This window comes from Anarrhichthys ocellatus, unplaced genomic scaffold (assembly GCF_004355925.1).
Source record: "Anarrhichthys ocellatus isolate YVR2014 unplaced genomic scaffold, GSC_Weel_1.0 scaffold59, whole genome shotgun sequence".
Taxonomy (NCBI): Eukaryota; Metazoa; Chordata; class Actinopteri; order Perciformes; family Anarhichadidae; genus Anarrhichthys; species Anarrhichthys ocellatus.
In genome coordinates, this window is record NW_022280089.1 from 1,506,110 (window position 1) to 1,528,796 (window position 22,687).

The 22,687-nt window shown below is 42.0% G+C and overlaps 1 protein-coding gene across 4 annotated transcripts in view; it reads left to right on the plus strand.

The window, feature by feature from the left end:
* Window positions 1-22,687, plus strand: part of pknox2 (pbx/knotted 1 homeobox 2) — a 108,667-nt gene that overhangs the window by 18,712 nt on the left and 67,268 nt on the right. The window contains exons 1-2 of one of the 4 annotated variants that reach the window (XM_031871635.1): window positions 5,820-6,219; window positions 6,829-6,910. Coding sequence is in view for 1 of the 4 variants with exons in the window: in XM_031871632.1 (XP_031727492.1) it covers window positions 5,969-6,072; window positions 6,829-6,910 (186 nt within the window). In the remaining 3 variants the exon portion in view is untranslated. Of the gene's footprint in view, window positions 1-5,819; window positions 6,911-22,687 lie in introns of those variants that run through there. The other 3 variants (XM_031871632.1, XM_031871633.1, XM_031871636.1) reach the window with 3 other exon arrangements.

Consider the following 22,687-nt stretch of genomic DNA (forward strand, 5'->3'; position numbering starts at 1 on the left):
GTGTGTGTGTGTGTGTGTGTGTGTGTGTGTGTGTGTGTGTGTGTGTGCCACATCAGTCTAGGTCTTAGCTTTATTATTTTTCTGGCTCGAGAGCTTACCTGAACACACTACACACTGAGCACCAGCTTTTTTTAGCGAGCTGCCTCGCGCCAGCTAAGTTTCTTCATATAACTACATCAGCCAGTGAAGGATATTTGAATTTGAATTTAAATGTATTTTACTTGATAGACGATGCTATATATCATAGTTCAATACAGGGCATGTTTTTCGCTGCCATTTTTTATTCTTTATATATATTTTTTCTTGTTTATTGTAAATTTGTGTTTGTACATTGAGAGCAGAGTGGAAACCGGAGACAAATTCCATGTATGCGTACGCATACATGGCCAATAAAGCTGATTCTGATTCTGAAACTGATGAGAGAGTTTGCTATTGGTAATTTTAAACTCTTGTTCCAAGTTGGGATTTATGTAAACTGTAATTAAAATATATCATATTTAATCATACATATACTGCATATATTCAGTATATGTATTATAATATGTTATAGTAATAGCAGCGAAAACATTTAGCCAACAAGCTAACAGAAGCTTAGTTAGCCAGCTAACAAGATAAATACATTTGAATTCATTTTATCAGATGATTGGAGGTAAGGGGGAAAATATGTTTTTATTTCTATTTTGAAAAGTGTTTTGATTGAGATAAAAAAGAAAACATATCTTTACATTTCCTTTTATACTAATTTAAAATAAAAATGATGAACTGCACACAGTTTGCTGTCGCTAATTTTCAACTTTTGTCCCTTGTGCTTTTACATGTTATTAGAATATACAGCTTTCACTATCATATCTAATTATACATATACTGCATATATATTCAGTATATTTATGATTAGATAATATAAAGTAATAGTAGCTTAATAGTAGCTAGTAATTTTAGCCAACAAGCTAACATAAGCTAAGTTAGCGAGCTAACAAGTTAAATAGAATACATTTTAATTGATTGTATCTGATGATTGGAGTTAAGGAAAATAAAAGCTAAAAGCTATTATTTATGTTTTATATTCTGCAATTTTAAGTATTTTAAGATTAAAAAAAGAAAATATATCTTTTTATTTCCTTTTACACTAAAACTAGTTACATTTTTGTATGTTGTGTGAAGTAGCATATAGTGAACATTTACACTGTAACTGTACATTTATAATGTGGCCGACTAGTCTTTGTCAGTATGAGCAACACAGTGTGACTAAATACCCCCAAACACCTCAGTACAAACACTTTTTATGTTCCTGGCTGCACCTTTGTTCTCTTTAACTCTGTGATTCTTTTTGCACATCATTAGCCTCCATTTGGATAATCTCTCTTTATCCCACTACTCTGCAGACATTTATTTTCTCTCTTCTTGACGCAGCTCGATTCAATAAATAGAAGAATCCACTGGTGGCACTGAGGATTGGAACTCCAAAGCCCAGACTGGAGGAAATTAGACTGGCCTCTTTTTTGTTTGCCTATCCATCCTGACTCATCACGACGTGGGTATTTTTAGCAGTGGATTCCTGTTTGGCTTTTCCCCCCACTGTTCACAAGGGGCTATCATATTCTGTGAGACAGGGAGGTATGATCAATGTCAAATATCAGCCAAGAGTTGATTAAAGGGAAAGACACAAAGTTAGAGCCTTTTGTCAAGCTGGAAGTGAGATGTGTTGCAGCTGGATAGAGTGCTCATGTTAGTGTAGACTAAATGTGAGTGTTTGTGTCTGGTTCAGCTGTCTGTATCAGCTGCATGCTCGTTAAATGTTAGGCTTAAACCCGTGCTGACGCCGCTCCAGCTCTGGTTACTCCTGTGGGAATACCTGCTATTGTCATTGTGAGCCCCTCATAATTCCCCGGAATTAGCCTCAAACGGTTTAAGTTCAGCTGGCCGGATAAAAGCTGCAAGAACCCCGAGCTTTGTCACTTCCACCGCGTTTGAGGGTTCTGCTTGTGACACGTCTCCTGAGCCTGAGATTCTTTTGTCCTGCATGTAAACCTGAAGCATAGCTGAGGTTGGTTCATCGTGGTCCGGTACAATAGTGTAAACCCCCCCGCCCCCGCCACCTCATACTGTCTGACTGTGAAGGTGGTCCGGTGACCAGATATCCTGTTTGTCAGGAGAACAGAAGTCTGATTGTCGCACATCCTGCCGGTCAGTGATCTGTGGCGCATACAGCTGCCGGGCATCAGGATTTATTTAGCTTCTATTGTATGAGCTTGGAAACAATCACACTCTGTATCTTCAATGCCAGGGAATGAATTTGAAGTGTGAGGTTGCTGGGTTGGTTGCCATTAAGCGTGGGAGATTCCTGCGAGTTCTGGGCGCACAAGCCACAGGCGTTATCAAGCAAAATTAATTATTTGCCTCTTTTACTTTTTTTATGCCCCCCCGAATCTCAGTGCAGTAAAAAACCTGCCTGTGTTTTATTGAGATGAAATGATGGTATAATGTCACTTTTGCTATTAGCCCTGAGTCTGTGCATGCCAATTGATCCTGCTGTTGTCATAGCAACATGAACCACTAAACCTCTGCGCAGCTGTTGTTATGGAAGCCCTTGAACAGCTGGGGGGCTATAGCTGCAGAGGGATTGTGGGAAACGGGTCTTTTGGTCCTCCCTTCACACCTTGACCCCAAAGCTCCTGCTAGCGTGAAAAGAGGAGGATTTGGGAATCTTAAAGATGTCCATCTGGAGTTTTCTCTCCGCTGCACTGAGCCTCCATATGATCAGAGTGGAAGTTTAGCAGGAAGTAGTGAATATTTAATCATGTCTGTGTCTTCTCCAAACCTGCTTTGCCACAAACGCGAGCGGTGAAATCAAATGAGTCAAATGAGAATAGATTCCCTCCTAGGGCTTCCCTGATGCATCGGAGCACGTCCCATTATTGATATGAGCAAATGTTGTACACAATGCAGCAATAAGACAACCATTTCACAAGAAGCACAACTTGTGCACAATAGTCCAATTCATAACAATGCTGTAACGTAACATTTAACATGTAACGTTTGATTTAATGCAGAATTCATTGACTTTGGATGTGTGTATCAGGATTCATATATTGTGGAAGAAGTACCCAGATTCCTTACTTAAAGGTCCGGTATCTAGCATTTATGGGGATATATTGGCATGAACATTAAGATATATTGGAATATAATATTAATAAGCATGTTTTCTTTAGTTTATAATCACCTGAAAATAAGAATGGTTGTGTTTTAGATACTTTAGAATGAGCCTTTTATATCTACATACGGAGCAGGTCCTCTTCACAGAGCCGGCCATGTTTCTACAGTAGCCCAGAACAGACAAACCAAACACTGGCTCTACATCGGGACATTTGCGCTTTTGCGTCGGCCACAGTAGTTAACCTAACATATAAATTAAAGAAAGGGAGAAAGAAATGTGTTAAACGTGATCATCAGCTTTCCTCAGAGCCCAAGGTGACATACCCAAAGAGATTTCATTTCAATTATACAAAACCGAGAAATGCAGGCAACTAAGCAGTTGCTGTAAAATGTTCTGTTCATCGACTAATCGACTAAATGCATGAATGTTTAAGCTCTACGAATCAGATCTCCTCTATAGACTGTGAGGAGCTCTGCCTGTGGCGACCAATAGCAAAGGTCCTCATGAACCTTTTATTGAGCTCTTTATTGGAGTGATAGTACCAGCACTGTTAATGTCTTCAGTTGTCATATTGTAGTATGTTTCTGTTTCTTTTTATGCTGCAAAAACAACTTCCTCTTTTGGGGCTATAAAGTTCAAGATTGCATTTTCTACAATTGTCTACAACAATCCTTGAGAAGCTTATTTTGCATTTAAAATCTGAATCTGCAAAGTAGCTGTCAGATCTATGTAGGGGGGTACAAAGTACAACCATTGATATTTAGTGGAGTAGAAGTATAGAATAGCAGAAATAGTAAGAACGTAAAATACAATATACTGACTGACAGTACATGTGTAACTGTGAACACACGTAGAGGCTGCAGTGTGAGTGATGGGGGGCAGATTCAGGAATGCTAATGTTTCCTCTGCGGCTTTTGTGAGGAACACCGTGATTATACCTCCAGCCCCCTGGGTGGAGCCCCTCGCTGCACCGGCTCCCGCTCTGGTTTGCTTTGACGTCAACAGGAAGGTCAGCTGGGTCCCAGAGGGGTCATGCGAGGGATGGCGAATGGTGTGTGTGGCAGGCTTCAGTATACAGAGACGCTCCTCCAGGATACCAGACCGTAAGGGATGACCGAGGGAGGAAGGGCCCTTGGAGCTTAGGGAGGGCTTCGGAAAGGATTACTGAAAGGCTAAAATGTTTTCTTTGTGGCCGTAAGAAACCTAAGAAATGCCCTCACCCAAATCTCCCATGGTCTGAGGGGGGCTGTTTGGAAGTGAAACTCAAGCTACATCCTTAAGACTTTCTCCTCTTCTCGGGCTTTGTGCGTGTCTTTACTGTCGTAGGCATGCCCTATTTTCTGTCAAAGTTTCAAAACTCCACATCTTTTATTGTAGCATCGTGGAAATAAAGCCAGGTCCAACCAATAGCTGGATTTCCCTCCAAATAAAGAGCGTGTATTTGAATTAGGTTGGGAGGAATTGGATGGACTATATGGGATTGGAAAGAAAATGTCAACCGAGTCTGTTTCCAAAACAACATTAAATATATTTTATATGTGTAGTAGCTTTTGTGAATAAGTGTACTACTATGTAATAGAGCACCAGCTGCCACAATCCTGCTTTTTGTTTTCACTTGAGAGCTTAAAAAATGAAAACTTGTACAACACTAATTCTTGAAAACAATCTTCAGAAAATGGTTCTGCAATTTCCTCATAAAACCTTTGGATGTTTATCCATTCTATGTTCAATGAACCACCTTATTTGCCTCGTCTCAAATGATGTAAACACTCCTAATTGACTTTTCTTAAAATTTGCATGACAGTGGGATAGAATATTAATTTTTTTATTGTTTTTTCACTTGCCCCGCCTTTAGAGAGATGGATAAAACTCTAAAAAAAGACAAATGTTTCTCCACAGCTTTCATTCCAGTCCCCCCCCCTCCACTAGCCTCTGGTAGTACCTACCTACCTACCACACACACAGTAGTCCCCACTGAGCTCTGCGGGACCGGGTAAATACCATCCCTTCAGAGGCTCTGTGTTAGCAGATTGCTGGAGGTAGGCGGCCTGCTGTGAGGCCCGGCCACACTCCCACTGTTCTGGAGGGGCTTTAAGCGAAAGATCAGGTGTCCAGCCCTGAATGCTTGATTGAACTTAAATCTTTTGCATGTGCACCATAACTCTCTCTGCTGTGCTACACTCCGTGTGACTCAGACATGGCCAGCCAGTCTGCTTAAAGGAATCTGAGTCACAGACGCTGTCTGACCTCTCTGTTTTCACCAAATCGTTGAAAATGATAATCAGATGCATTTTGTTTGTACTGATGGGGAGTTGCATTAAATGATGAATTGACTGTAAACCAAGTTACTATAAGGCAATAACAACCTAATACAAACCAATAAAGCACACATTTATATATTGATGCCATACAATTCACCTATTTCTGTATACAAGTACCATGGTATTAAAATGTGTACTACAAACCCTCCAGTACTCAAGCAATAAGAGTCCAGATTAAGTTATTGAAGAGAGAGCTGCTTAATAAATTCAACTTTCAACCAGAGTATGACAATGCAATGAGTATTTTATTTATAATAATAATAATAGATGGATGATGGATGCATGATGGATGGATGATGGATGGATGGGCGGGTGGATGTGTAAAAATGTATTCTTGACCTTGGAAATAGTAATTTCGGAAATGTCGGAAAAATATTAAATTGTGCTTTTTTTTCTGAGCTTCTTCTGAGGAAGACCTTGAGAAGCGTTTGAAAGATTTGCTTTGTCAAAAGTGATTTATGTGGCTTTGGTCTCAAACGCATACTGTGTTGCCATGGCATCCCTGGTTTTAGTGCAACAAGGGTCTCGCATGTTATCCGCTTGTTTCCTGTCAGTCTCAACTGAAGAACATACCACTACTGGAATAATGTGTGAATGGTAAACAATCAATTCTACCAGTTTTAGCTTCATGATTAACATTTAGTGTCCGCTTTTCAGGATGTTTCCTTTATTAAAGGAAAAGGCTGGTGTATTCCATATATGTTGTTATCGCCAACAAACCCCATGAAGAGACCAGAACCAGCAGTAAATAAATCTTCTATTATTTTGACTCAATCTCACATACGCCGTCCTGCTGCCACAAATACTCACTAGAGCGCCATGTGTGGATTAATCTGCCGCTGAAAATAGTCCCCCACAAATGCACTATTTCCTCCTGTTTGAGTAGCGTTTGCTAAAAACTACAGAGCCCAGCAGTTTTAGAAAATTAAAGATTAATAAAAAAAAGAAAAGAATATACTAATATACATTTGTGTGGGCCCCAGTGGGCTGGGGTCGAGAGCCACAGACATGCTAGGGAAAGTCATAAAGTATCCATCAGTTTAACACCAGCTTTATCCTCCAAACATATCAGTTGTGGCATGTGAAGCAGACTGATTCATTAACCTCTGGCACTGTGTCCGCACCGATACTGATGCTTCAGAGTCCATCAGTGCGTTCTATCAGGTGAAGATAATGACGTTCTATCCCACCAGTAAAGTAGTGGAGTTCAACACATACTGCATCCCTGCTTGCATGGACATCTTTTACAGTTTTTCCACTTACCGTCTGCATGCCACCATTTTTAATGTCCTTTTCAGTAATAATGCTGACCTTATTAAGTTGTATAGCTTAAACGTTGTCATCTGTCTACAGGCTCTGTGTGGAGAGTTGGATAGAGGGCCGCGGAGCAGAGAGCAACACTGAAAGCTGCTGCATTGCTGTGGGCAAGCCAACTGTAAGTTGGCAGTTGCCGTCCTATAAACCTTATGATAAACCAGATGTATGCTTGTATATGTTTAAGTGTCATTGACAAAGCTGTGTGCAATGTGTTTCATAACAGAAATTCACTTACAAGCTGGTAGAAACCTGAAGATCAGTTCAATCACTTGAGCACATTTTCTTGACATTTCTTTAGCCTCTAAATTCAATTTTAGATTTTTTTGTGCTGGTATCTTGCTGGAACTTCTATAACTGTGCATTTTTAGTGATTGATGATTCACTCTCTAACAAACGCACTATTTACTTACAGTAGGATGAATATGAATTTGACCAAATGGGAATTTGGGTGATTTAATTTTTATGTCCGACATTCAAATTGTAATGCTGTTCCTCAACTTACACTGTACATAGTAAAAGTTTTATCATGTTTTCCACAAATGTTATATTCCTGAACAAGTCCATGAGACCATGTGACCCCAGGCAGTGAACGTGTCTGCTTGTTTTTGGTCTTGACAAGAAAAAGTGAGACAATGGCAACCAAAAGTAAATGCAAATAAGCTCAGATAAACAATGACGACCATTTGTTTCTGATGGCTTCCATTGTTTCCAATTAGGAACTATTGCTATCAACAGAAAGTTGTCTGAGCTCTAACATTATTTCTCAGACAAGATAATGAAGTGTTCATGTTGCAGTAGCTCTGATAACTAGCAGTGTGTAGCATGCTGTGATGACTTTAGTTAATGCAGCAGCTAACAATGCTGTCACAACACACGCTCTATTTAGAATCAAGCAAAAACAGATCATGAGACAGGACTATCACAACCAGTTATTAATACTAATGTAGTTTTGACATATGTTATTAGAAGGCTTAGAATAGATCATGCACAAGGAATGGCTTGTCAGAATTGTCCTGTTGTTGGTTGTTGTTGTTGTCCACCTCCACCTTCACTCCAGTCCTTCCAGAGACAATGATATTAGAAATGAGGTGGAAATCACTGTCTAGAAGCATTTTTGATTTGGAGAGTTCCTAGTATTTGAGACTCAACCTGGAACCCGAATCGGTCCAGGTCCAAATTCTCTTCAGTCTAACCAGGTCTAGGGTCTGCATGTCTACTGTGTCAGTATGTCTGTTACACCTGGACGATTTGGAGCAGACGTGCCTCCATGTGTGCATCATAATCCCTGCAGGAGAAATGTGTTGTGTGTGGTGATTATGTTTCTTGTTCTTTCTCTATATTGATCTTTTTGGGTGAACTGCATTTTGAATTGGGTCTAACTGTCATTAGGTCGGGTCTGACCACTCTCTGGTCCATTTCAAATTGGGTCTTGTTGTTTGGGTAGGGTTGTCATCATTTGGATCAGTATCTGCAGCTGTAACACCAGTCTTAAACCCTGGATCCAACACGTTTTCTGAAGGGAGTATTGACAGTCACACTGTTGAGGGATGGGTGTTACATGTTTCATTTTGACACAGTTACATCTCTAGGAATATATACGTATTGGAATATAGGATCAACATTGGATGATTCGGTAACTCGCAGTTTTCATCCGACATTCATATGAAGCACTGATGTAGCAAAGCGGATAGCACCAATTTAGAGGTCAGGTCGGTGGATGGGTGTGTGGTGCGCTTGACTTTCATGCAGGAGAATGGAGCTTGCATCTCATCACAGATCTAGTGGAACTATGATCCTTCCCACAGCTCCACCAAGTCTTTTAGTTGCCTAACCTCAGTTTATATGCCATAAAAACAGTCTTTCCCAATGATAGCCATGTGCAGATATTGTAAAAAGGCATTGGACCTTGGACCTAATCCAAAGTTTTACCAAAGCGTCCATTGATGATCTTGTGAAGGTTGTTGCACAACAGCAGCATTTCCCCTGCTAGCTCTAGGGTTCAGACTTGCTATCCTCTGTCATTATCCTACTCTTGTAACATCAACCCCTTATTATGAAGTGTTGTTTTTGTCAAATTCTTCTAAATCCTAATTTAGTCTTTGCAGTCAAATTCTGTAAATGTCCTTCTATTGTGAAGGGGCCATGGACAGAATAAGAGCTAGGACAAAAGGGGGATCTGTGCACACATGGAAGTCTCTCGTCGAATGCCAGAGGAGGTCTGGTTATACTGAGCCATTTGTCTCTTCCTACATACAGGCCAGACTAATCGCACAGTTAGTCTCCATGTCCTCTCGGCCCCTAAGTGTTCCCCGTTGCTGCCCTCCCTCTCCCCACCCAAAAACCTCCAGCAAGACTCCCCACCAAGGATTGTTTTACGCTTAATTTTGTTAGACTTAATGAGATTTCACTAATTAAATCTCCTCCTGGTTGGAGACCCCCCCCCTACATGGCCCCCCTCAATTCTACTCACAATCACTTCAGCCCATGGGGTGATTGCTTGTAGAGCTATTTTAGACAAATAAACTTTTTCATGAAGAACAGGGGCAGTGGGTTGCACAAGGACAGGCCTGTGTTACTCCCTGGATTTCCAATTTCGCGCCAAGATGCTCCGCTGCACTTGTGATTGCCAATAGGTTTTCAAATCTGAGATGAGGTGCTGATGAGTATGTCTACTAGTGGTAAAGTTCTTTGTAATGTCTCGTTGTCTGTTTTGATGATTGATGGTCCTTTACATGGGTTAAGGATCTTTTGTTACAGCTTGAACTCGAGAAACTGCTGGAAATGCATTGTTTCCATCAAAACCTATATATTGTAGCACAGTAGCCAAAGCTTACAAGCAAATCCAAGTGACAGGACTTCACTCACAAAACACACACAGGTTCCAGATTCATGTCCCTAATAATAATCCCTGCATTAACAGTATGGCAGCGCTAAAAGGGAAGTGCTGAAGGGTGGGACAATCTCAGTCCAAGCAGTGGGGCCTTGGAGGTCATTGTTGACAACAGCCGCTTGCCCCGCTATTGTGGACGACCCTCTGGGACTCTCATGCTGGCTATTGTAAGAGCCAGCCTCCCGTTTCCCGTTTGAGCCCTGTACACCCGCTGCCAGCTCCGCCACTTGGTTCTTCAGCCAAAAACTCTATTATAGCCCTTACCCCTCTCTCCCTCCCAGGCCTCTGTGGCCATTGTAGCCCAGCTCCCCCATCCCCTGCCTCAGTTATATACACACACACACACACACACACACACACACACACACACACACACACACACACACACACACACACACACTCTGTCCAGCCTCAGAAGCCCCTGTGCTGTGTGGCCTTCGGGTGGGCGAGCGGGCAGCGTGCCCGTTTGAGATGGGAGTGCTTCCTTGATGAAGGCCCGCGCTGATCGGGTTTCTGCCACCTGTCATTCAGCTTAGGAGGCAGGAAAGGGGGCAACAGCGGTGGTGGGCGGTGGGAGTGAGGGGCGGGGTTGAGTCGGGGGGTTGATAAGAGGGATGCCATGGCAATCTGGCACCAAGCCTGCAGCCTGCTGTTGTTTCGGCATAGCCTTCCAGATTTCCCAAGTAGTCCTTTTGGTTCAGGCAGTGGCGAGTTCCCCGTTTGATCTAATAATCAAGTAATCCGATTACACACATTGTTAAATTGTTTTTTTCGAACTGTACTTAACGTTGTAGTATACTGTATATTTCACATGAAATGCCATTGACTGATTAGCACAAAACGTTAAGTGTTCAGTGCACTTCATGGCCTCTGAGGTCCAACGCTTTCTGTTGAGCACTGAACGTTTCTTAAAGGTTTTGTCGGTCATAGGCTACATTTATACTTGTTACATTGTCTTTACTGCAAATGACGGCCAAGGTCTAAGGTTTTCTTAAGTCACAGCGTATTCATCTGCTGCACTGTGACATATCTCACAGTGAAACTGAACATTTGAGTTGTCTACAGTTACAAGAGGGATTTAAATTAGATCCTTCGCATTTAATTGGACAGCTAAAATGTGGACGAGTTTAGAGTTTGAAATGGAAATCAAAAATGAAGAAGTTTTGCCTACTGATATATATACATATTACAACACATATTTCCTCCTGTCTCCATTTTGCTCTGTTAGCTACAATCGACAAATGGGATGATTTGTTGTGAAACGCCCCTGTGTTGGATGAGTCATCAAACAAAGAGTAGACAGGGCTTTGTTTTAAAAATCTTCTGATGCTGATTTTTTTTTTTAATATATATTTGGCTTATGACAAAATAACTAACAATCAACACAGGAAACGGGATTACAACTGGGAAATGTATTTTTTAATTCCACTGGGTCTTTAAACCTCATTGTTATTGAGTCATACCATATCGAGTCTTTTCCAGACCTGGTTTATGTAGATTATATTTTATTACTTTATTGACTTGTTTCATATCCATTTTAAAAAGCACACCATGGTCCATAGACATATACTATGTCTTTGTATTGTTGAACAATACCTAATCATGGGATGTTTGTACAATGATCAATTGTGCAAAAATCCAAGTGAGTCAAACTAATGAGCACTAACTTTAACCATTTAGCTTTAATGTTGCCGTAGCGCCATCTGTCATTAAACGTTGCAATTTGCAATTTTGCAACCAGTTGAAAAAACAATGCTATTGCATTGGACAGTAGGAATAAACAAATCTAACTCATGGAAAACCTAGTTGAGTGGGAGTAAGTGTGGTAAATACGGTTGATGCATGTTGGACCAAAGACTGAAATATATATTTTGCTTTTATGAGTTGCAATTCAGGAATTAAGAGCAAAAAGCTCATACGACCCCAATAGCCCAATACACATGTAGGTTCATGCTATGCTATCCACACCAGATGCTACCAGTGCTTCCTTAAATCTATTAAATTGAATATTTATTAAGAATCTTTCATGTTTTCTCCTGATGTCCTGCTAATGAACACACAAACAGACCAACAGATCATAACCTCCTTGGCGAGGAACAAAATAACATAACCTGCTGTAATTCATCACAGGACTTCATCTCCCAAACACAGTATGCTATTACAAATTGGATGCTAGCGGAATGCTGGCAGTAAAGTGTTTATGGCCTCATTTAGCCTTGCTCATGGAGAGAAATTAATTTGCCTTTCCTCCTGAGTTTGAGGAGCAGGTTTCCTCCGTTGTGACTTTAGCGCTGCCAGGCTCATGTGCTCATTCTGAGAGATTTTAGTTAAATCCAGATGTCTGGAAGTTAATATTAATCACAAGTACTTCATAACTTTGGGAAATGAAGTTGTTGTAACATAATAAGAAAAGCTGTTGCTACTAAACTGGTAACATTCAAGCTTAACGTCTCGGCAGATATGAAATCGTGGCTGCCATTTCAAATGCAACACGATTCTGCAGCTTGTGGAACTCCTTGAGCCTCTCCTGCCCAGGTTGATATCACACCATCTTCAGCAAAGAATGTGTCAGACTCTAAGGCCTGCAGTCTGGCCTGGTGTAACGACAATTTTCTGAGGTATTGAAATGATTCTGGGCTCTATTTTGGCTGCAGAATTGAAGATCCTACTTCAGTAAGGGAAGAGAACTGGCGTGAACGTACTCTCTCTGACCTCTTCCTTACATGAATTTGGGCTCACGCTTGTGCTTTACATTATTAACTTCACTGTGTGATCCCACATTTCCCCTCCACCACACTTGCTACTTCTGTGCTTAGCCAATCACCTTCCAATCCATCCATATCCATTCCTGCCTCACCCGGGCTCTTTACCCCACCAGCCCTAATTGTAATTATGTTGATTTAACTGAGACACATGCGGCTCCCTCCCCGTCATCTGAATGGAATCTTATTAGTTTGAATATTTTTTAAATATTTATTTATTCCCATTTCTCAGGGTCCCTGTCGGCATTTCCAATTACTCTTGTCGTGCGGCTGTAATTGCCTCCATGCTAATGGCCGCCAGACAATCGTGCTAAATGAGGTGAGGCCGAGAGGCTAGGAGCCCGACTTCATTAAGAGCTAATGGGATTTTATAAGGGGGACTGAAGACCCAGCTCATCAAAAAGAGGGAGATGGAAGGAAAACAAAACAGATGGAGGGGGAGAGCCAAATCACCACTGTTCTAACGTAGGCTGCTCCCTTTTCCTGACACTCTGATGCAGAAAACAGAACAGGTTAGTCTTTCTCTAGAGGACTACTAGCTTAATATAGAGGAAGACAATAAGACTCAGTGGAAAAATAGACACACGGATGGACTGAGAAGTGTGCATGATTCCTCTTGCTGTCCAGTTGAACATGAAAAGCAGCTATTTTTATGTGTCCCACGCTCTTGGATGCCGTCTCAAGGCGACCATTTCATCTTTTGGCAAAGTAACTGCGACACTTATGTGTAAATTATATATTTTAGAAGTGAGTGGACAGTCCGGTCCAAATCCTCCCACACATTTCACACTTCGTTCAGACAGAGAGAGACTTAGATTGGTGCAAACATGGGCGGATGTGAATACATGGCTTGAGCACAACAGGATGTTATGAGACCACGGCAATAACTCATTCTATAATTCTGCATATGGGTTGAAGGCCGGCCAATGGCATCAGAAACCCACAAGGTCATAACATATTTCGGAGCGCTTAGATCCGTTATTAGTGCTACCCGATGATGAATTCTCCTCTCATTACCATGAAGATATCTGTTCTTTATTCAATGTGGTTCCAACCAAACATCAACAGAAGGAATGTGTCACAAGAGAAGAAACATGCTGCAAGAAAATCTTTCTCAGAAATACGGATTCTTTAGTTATTTCTCTTTAGTTTTGATGTGTAACGGGAAAAACAAGTATTTTATTGTTTGTGGTTTTTTGAATTACAATATATGCAGAAACAAAGTATATGCGTTTTTACCTCTTCCACAAAATGCTCAGTGCAGTCACGTTAACAAAGTTCCCCATTCAGTCCACTAAACCAACCCTTCGCTGAAGTAATGATCCCGTACTGATCTGTCTGCCCTTGAAATGCACTGAGAGGCGGCCATCCATCATGGTGAAATCGCTCTGTTCCCCACAGGAATATAGTTACCTTGTGCGCTCTGCAGTCGCCCTATACTTTCATTTACTGCGGCATCTTAAAGCCGACACGGTTTGTCTGCCCGCTGGTTTCGGCCCAACGGCCTTTTTGGCTCCTGTAGACCAGGCGCCTGCCAAATTCTCTTACACGCCAAATAAACCGCCTCTCCTATGAGAAGCAAGCATTATAGAGTGAGTGGGGTAATGGATACTGTAAAGTGTTCTACTACCACAAACCCTGTTATGTATCTGCTAGTCTGTTTATGGGAGAGAATCCGTGTGTTACAGTTTCGAGGTCAACGACTGGTTATCAAGCTATAATGTTACCAGCAAATATTTCTTGACTTTTTGCAGTTTTGAGTATCACATAAAAATGTCATCATTGATTCAGTGGTGAAGGGCTCTTGATGGCTACGTCTTCATAATGAGTAATTCTTTCTTTTGGAGACAACAAGCACATAGGAATCACAGAGTCTGCATAGAGGGGAACTCAGCAATATGAACAACCAGGCAGCTGGACACAGTGGGAATGAGGCCATTTATCCACAGACTGTGTCAGTTATTGTGAACAGAGAGCAGAGGTAAGACTATTTACCATATAATGCAAACGCTAGTATGCATTTACTGGAGTTATGCATTTTGACGACATTTGACTGTCAAACACGCACTATGGGACCCCACCAACCCAGTCAAACCGGATACAGCTAAGAGCCTTATATTCTATGTCTACATGTGTCCTTCAGTATTGATAATAAAATACAACATTTAGTCCTCCTTTAGTAACACAGTGAGCTATAAGGTTAGGTACGATAATGTTAAGTTGCTAAAGCAAAGGAAATAAACAAACATGATTGTGTGCACAGAAGAACTGAGAGCAGAAGAAATTCACAGTAAGCTCAGTCAGGTTCTTTTCCGGACTGTTCTAAAGACTCTACTAAGTGAGGCAGATGTGTCTCATCATCTAAGCTGCGGGCTGTTGTTGTCCCCTAATATGCCGTACAGGCTGATGGTGGGACGACGGTTGTGGTTGAAGACTCGGGCCTGGTAGGAACAGCTGTCCTACAGCTGCCATCTCTCCTGCATTTTTTTTTTTAGGGTGGGGGGTGGGGCTTGAAAAACAGTCCCAAACCTCCTGGGTCAGAGCCAGAGGTATGGCGGTCTCCCTGGCAACTAGAGCCACGACTGTGGTGGTGTGTTTGTGTGTGTGTGTACAGTGTGTCGGTGTGTGTGCGAGGGGAGGGGGGCAATCTGGCCAGTGAGAAGCAGAGCACTGGAGGTTAAGGGCGCGGAGTCGATCCTCACTTTATCTGCATCTCTTTCAATTCAGAGACTTCTGCCATTGACTGTTTACCTGAGACAATGTTTGATGGGGCCCAAAGCCGTGCACGGAGCGTCACCTTTTACCAACAAACCACCACAGTCACCAGAATGACATGATTAATATTCTGTCTCTCCTTCTTTTCCTCTAACTGCTCTCTAAGCTCAGCACAAGGGAATGTGGAGCTCCCCGAGCAGGGCAAGACGTTGAGAAAGGGGTAAAAGGGAAAGGAGGGGGAAGGGGGGGGATCAGTGAAAAGAGGAGAACGTGGGTTTGGGAAGAAAGAGGAGTGAGCAATGGCGGGAATGAGAAGGAAGATGGGGGGGGTGGAGAGGAGAGCGGAGGGCTCTGGAGATGGAAAGCGGGGAGGACAGGGGATGAATGGGCGAGAGGGAAAGTGGATATGTGGAGATACTTGGCTTTGGCCCCATCAAAATAGTCTCTCTCTCTCCCTCTCCCTCTCTCTCTCTCTAATTCAATTTTGCTTTATTGGCTTGAAAGTTTAGAAACAGTATTGCCAAAGCATCAAAAAAAGTAAACATACAATAATATTACTACACAAAACATTAATATAACATCTAGATTATTCTCTCTCTCCTTCATACTCCAAACCTCTCAGACGGTGTCAAATCAAATGCAATACTGATTTTACTGTGAAAGAAAACTGCTTTTACTAACATTAAGAACCAGTTTGTTTTTAAGAAGTATATCTTTCTTTAAAATGTTGTTTTGCAACGACTTGAAAATACAGTAACTTTTTTTTGCAAATACAGCGACAGGTCATTTCAAAGTTTTAATCATTGCTGTTTTTTTTTACTTTGACTTTTATCAAACCTGCCTTTGCCTCTTTCCAGCCAATGTAAGACAGCGGTTGCCCGATTCCTGGCAATTATCGTCCACAGTGTATTCTCACACTTAATCTTCAAAATAAAGCGCCCACCAACCTTCTGTGCATACACATTTGATGAAACAGCCTAAGTTTGTGTTGTGTTTGTGCGAGAAATATACTGCACAGTCTATTACAAAAAGCTCACAAGACAAAAGCACAGTAACAGGTGTTAGCTGTGTATTGGCTGATCAAGGTGTGAGGGGAGTGTGCGAGTGTGAATGTGTGTGTTTATGGAGAAGAGCTTGACTTGACATCGCAGCACATAGTTTGGTGGAAATGGAATTTCAATTTACTCCCATGTTTTCTTAAAGTACACTGAGTTCTAAAAGTATTTGGAAAGCAATGCGGTTTTGGATCTAAATTGGCTCATATCTAGATGTAACTGTATGCACATATTATAAACGTACATTAACACCACCTGAACCTCGTTCAGTTTGACCTCCTGTAATGCATGCTTGTAATGCTACAAGCATTTTTAAATACTAAAGAAAAATACTTCATTCTACCTTACGGTAATTCGGATTTGCAGTGACTTTTCAAAATAAAAGCCTTGTGACAGGTTTTCTAAAGAAATACAAAGCACCAAAGTTGTTCGCTCTCGATACATAGAGCACCAGTGCAGCCCAACACCAGTGTGACATGCATTGTGAAACTTCAAAATAATTGCTAATGTTGAGATAAGGCATACCTCATGAAAAATATTATAAAGTTTCTTCACCATGATGTTTTTTTTTTTTATTCAGATTTTAGTTTTAACCATGTATCAGATGAAAATATCAGATGAATCACAAACATCTTTGATGTTGTTGAAAAGTAGTGGGTAGCATATACTATAAACCATCGGTTCATGATTTAACATTTCTGTAGAATAAATCATTTTTTGTGATACCTAATGTCCGATTTCTACGGTGCATCATCAGATTGCATCTCGGACAATGTCTTGATGCTTTGAGGGGCAAAAAACAAAAACCATGTCGGCAAAACAATTTCATATCTTTACTGCCTCCTTCCTGTAGATGCACACCAGTGGAAACATGAAATACAAGACACACCGTCAAACCTTTAAATGTGATGCTTCCTTCCACTTAGTCACAAGTGGGCCATCTTTGGCTGCACGATGACAAGAAAACACCAAACATAGAGGGGCTGGACGTTGTTTCCATAGAAACAGACCTCATGCGAAAAGGTCACTGTCAGAGGTTTTTCTCAGAAAAAGGCAGAAGGATTATAGGGGGGGGGAGTCAGACGGAAAAAACGAAACAGTTTTATTATCCACTTTTATACATTCCTCTTTCCCCTCAACGAATATTCTAACAATGATAAAAATGTAGGATTTAAATAGCGCAATTACATGGCTGAGAATGGTGAGGGGCCCCTCTCTTTTTTATTATTATTTCTTTATTCTCTTTTGAAGTCAGGAATTGAAAAGGGAGAGTGGTGGACAGCCCGTGCGATGCCTGCGCTTTGTGTTTCGGTGCAGATACATCGCCCGCCTGCCCCCTCAATCACTGGCAGTTCCTTCCTCTCTCCCCTCCCTCTCAAGTCGTTTTAATTAAGTCAGTCTCACTGGCATGGCAGGCAAAGATAATTGGAGAGGGTTTTTGGATGCCATTTACTCTAAATGGCGCCTGTTTCTTCCCATTCTCTCGCCTTTCTCTCCACTCCCGCCACCCCTCCCCTCCCCTCCCGCGCCTCATCTCCTGGCAAGGAGTTACCTATCTTCCCCTTTTTCTTCCGCTTCCATCTTATATTCAAACGTGAAATATGGATTAACTTCTTCTGTGCGGCTGAGGGGACGACTTCCTGTGAATTGCAAATTTTGGCCAACACCGCAATTTATTTGAAATGGCAAATCAGGCAAAGCAATTTACTGGGAATGAGGAGGTTCTTTGAACTTTCCTCCTTTTGAAAAAGTTTGTTTTCCAGTCGCATGGGGAGCATCTGCTGAGAAAAAATTGTATGTGTTTATCCCGCGCTCTAATGAAAAGGGACAGTCCTGGAAACAAGATGGGCTTTGATCTGAATCTTTATTTGCTTGAATGAGGTGTCGGGGAATGCTTTGAGAGTCTTCAGGCATTATGGAAATTGAATGTTGTCAATGAAGTTCACAGTTGTCTTCATGTTCCCCTATTACTTCCATATGTCAGGAGTTGTTGCTCACATTAGAAGCAAGCCAGTTTGTGTTTATTGATTTCCAAGTTGTATTACAATGCACTTCAACACGTTAGCTCTAAAGTCACTTGTATTATAAGGGCTAACATTGTAGGAATGTGCAGCACATGAAGTGTATCACATACCCAATGCATGATTGATAGGCCAAACTAAACACAGAGAAAGGCAGAAGTACACGTGTCCATACTAATCCATGTTAGCAGCACCGCCAGTGTTTCACTGGTCCATGCTGTATGTCAACTGTGTGGGATTTGTCAGTGTGTGTGTGAGTGTTAAGTGTGCGTGTGGGGCTCCCTCTATCAATCAGGTGGGGTCGGGCCCGGCTGCTGAAAGGGGGCTACGGTGGGCCACCCATCCAGCCGGGCGCTCTGGGGAGATCCAGTGTCCTTAGTGCCTTAATGCGCTCCAGATGTCCCTTCAGCTGAGAGAGAGAGAGAGAGAGAGAGAGAGAGAGAGAGAGAGAGAGAGAGAAGGACCTCAAAGTAGACCTTGATCTGGCTCACGGACTGTAGATCTCGTCTGTTAAACATTCTCCTCGGGGGGTTTGATGTTGAGGCACCTGCACTTTTGTGTTTCTGATAGTCGGAGAGAGTTATTTCCCCATTTAAAACCTGACAAACAGCATTACTTTTTGTCTCTCCAGTGTGTATACATATTTGGGTATTCCCTCTTCTTTGTTCTCCTCCGCTCCTTTACAGAGTAACTACACCCTGAAAATGTATACATTTTTTTGAATGGCAAACCAGTCATTTTGTGACAATGAATCAAGACATTTTATACAGTAAGGGGATAATTAACACATTAAAAGTAACACTGTGGGTTTTCCTGCTGTTTTTAAAAGTCACCACATTACAACACAACATTATTCATTCTAAAATGTTTCTGTGTACAAGAAGGTTTGTCTTGAAACTAAAATCAGAGAAAAAAAAAAATTGTTTAGCATTGACACTGACACCGAGCTGCTGGAGGCCCAGGACGTAGTGCCGGGCCCACTGGAGGGAAGGGAGGCACGGGAGAACCAGAACCAGGACTGAAAGACTGTCTGACCCTGCAAGGAATCTGGTGCCTGGAAAGACAAATTACAGTTCCTTGTAGTAGCTTTAACCTCCGGTCGCTATTTCAGACTACAGTGAACTCACGTCAAAAGACTTGGTGTTGATTGATTCACACAAGCTGATGTCATTTTCTCAAATTTGGGAACACACATCCAAATCCATGAGGAACTCGTACGCGGTGACATCACCACATTCACTGCAGATATATTGGGCTAAAAAAAGACAATCTTAGGCTCAAATTTACAGGCATTGACTACCTACCAACTACCTTACAGCAGTACATTAGCTTGATGTTTCTATGATGAAAAACTGCAATAGCACTGATGCTTAACTTATCAGTACAATTATGGAGGTTGTAAACCCGTTGGTTATCTATGCTCCTTTTTCATGCTGTACATTTTATTATAAAACTGGTCAAATTTCTGCTGAAATGCAGGTCACAAACACAGTGCATTCCCTCTTCCAGTGTAGAGTCAGACCCCTTCATCGCTGCTGAAACAAGAGCTGAATTTCTCCTCTGTGGCAGTAAACACACCACATGGGCTCGCTGATAGCTGTGCTATATTCAGCTTCAAAAGATATTCAAACCTGACGAACAGTGATATTACAGTAGCTTACCCACTATGACGGCACTAGAGCAGCTGGGCTACGACTATGCACTGACACTCCCCCACAAACACCAGGAGAGACTCTAGAGCTACATCACAGGTGCCCACACAGAGACTCTCAAAGGGGCATAAACATGCTTCTAGTGGCTTTCAAAGTTCCACCTGACCTCCATCTTTCTACTCTTACCATCTTTTCTCCTCTAACTACTCCTTTACCTGCAGCATGGGACACTCTCCAGTCCCCTCTCGACTTTCTCCATGTCTGGCTTACAGTCGGCAAACATCTCTTTTTCTGTCTCTCCTTGTCGTCCTACCCCTTTCTCTCCCACTTTCCCTTTTATTTTGAGCTCTCTACCCACCCACTCTTCTTTCACAGTGGGCCTTCTCCTCTCCCTCCCTCCCCTGCCTGTGTCTCTATACCTCCGCTGTCCACCACTCTGTCTGTCCTCCCCTACCACGCACACCCCACACCTCTCCCCATAGCATTTCAGGGGAAATTTAATATGGGTTTGTTTGGTGTTTCCAAGAATTCCATTCGGCTGCCGGCTCTCTTTGCCCCCCGACACTAAGACAAACAGAGGCCGTCCAGCCAAGAGCAGCAAACACCACTGGTGTTGGCCTCGTTATTTGGTCTTCTCATTCAGTGGCTTTTTTAGGCGGAAAAAAAAGGGTGGGGCAACAACTACATTGCACAGGTTTACTTTTCACAATTTCACAATCTGACATAATGTTTTCTTTCACAGTTTCAATCCAAACAACGATATTTTCCAAAACCTAACTAAGTAGTTTTGTTGCCTAAACCTAACTGAGTTGTTTCCTTGGACGACGGAAGTTTATTTTGAAGGCTATCGTAGGAAAATGCACTCAAAATGAGGATTAGCTTTTCTTAAGTTATCATACAATGACGATACATTAATTTAGTAAATTATGGTCCCATTTAGAGTTAAATAGACCATAAAGCAGTTTCGCTTCTGGTTGCAAAAAAAACAAGATGGCGACTGCCTAAAACCAAGATGGCGACTGCCTAAATGCCAAACTTGAATTTTCCAAACAGCAGTCCACAACCGATGGGTGAAGAGTCCACTTCTTATTGACATTCTATGGTTGGCACCTAAGTGGTTAATCTCAAGCCATTCTTCAAAAGAAAGTCTTTCACTTTTGTGGGGTAGAAGATAATCAACACTGTTCATGATAACCACAGTAACTATCTTCTTTAAAAGACATAACTCATGTCAACCACAAGTAAATGACGACCACGGCATTTGGCAAATATCCAATCAGATTGCAGCAGAGCATCAGCCCCACATGGCATCAGATTTGTGCCATCCGCTCTCATAGCCTAAGGCCTTGGACATGCGTACTGTTGTTTTTTCCACACTCTGGGCAGTTGACACTACGAGCGTAAGGCTATCCCCACATACCGTCCTCTGGAGCCAAATGTGTTAAAACACCATTTTAAAACTATCCAGCCACTGACCTGAAATTGTAGAATAATGATAAATATCATGCAGCAGCAACCTTATTTTATGTCATGCATTAATCCAGTATGATACTCTTTTCTAAGTTACTCAGTACCACTAAAACCATACTTGGTTTTAGTGGCAACCATCCTCCATTGCCATTCGTTGACCCGTCCCCTCTATTCACATTTCAGACGACTCCAGCGCCACTTCACTTTCTGCTTGTTCCCCTCTGCCTGACTTCTTTTCTACATGGCTTCAGATTTGGTTCCACTGCACCTTTACTGCAAGCTCATGTTATCTGATCGTATCTCTTAATCATCAGATTCAGAGTTTTTCCTCAGTATCAGAGTGATCCAGGTGATTGTTGTCGAACAGGAACCGCTAGCAGCCAAAGCAGCAGGACTTTCGATGATGCAGATTGGCCAACATTTCTAACTAACAGGCTAAAAGTTAATAGAAACAAGGAGCTGTGGATAGTTTGAGGTTTGATACTCAGACATTCTCTCAGTGCCATGTGTCAGTCAGTGCAGGATCAAGCTCGACTGTTGTTGCACATGATTTATTTTTACTTCATGATCTCATAATGAAGCCTGACATTGTGTGCAATTTGGCAGCTAAAGTTCAACATATATATATCTGAGATTACAGTATAAACTATTCAACATTGACAATGAAGCAGTCTAGATTAGTTTTGATGGTATTTAATCAGCTTGTGACATACTCTAAACAGGGGTAGTGTATTTTATAAGCAGGAATTTTATGAATAAAATACAAATGAATCCTTACATTTGACATTGGACAGTTTTGCTGCTTGTAACATAGCAATACCTCCACCAAACCAAGTTTCCAGATGTCTTCTCTTCACTCCCTGCTTTGCATGCTCACAGAGTCTGATCCGTCACCACCCTGGCTGGGCTCTCCGATGCAGACTTGTCATACATGCCGGTCTGCCCAGTCATCCTCTGCTTCTGTCTGGCCTGCAGCGGCTCTCTGCCCGCCTGCCTTGTCCCTCCAAGACAAACTCACCACCCTGCCCTCCCCAACCAGATCTCTGCTGACACTCAAGTGGCTAACACTGCCGACACACACACAGACAGACATGCACAAGCACGCATAGACACATAGAGAGAGAGCCACCCACCTGCTAATCCCCTTCTCATTAATCCCCCACCACTCTCCTCAAATATTCCCTTCTGCTGATCTCATTGTGAGGGAGTGTGGTTGTGAGGGGAGGTGGTGGTGGTGGGTGGTAGTGCAACAGGGCCTTCTGCAGACTCCTGGGTCCATTTAAAGTGATATTTGGCTTTCAGTCTGGTAGAACATTTCCAATTATCAGCA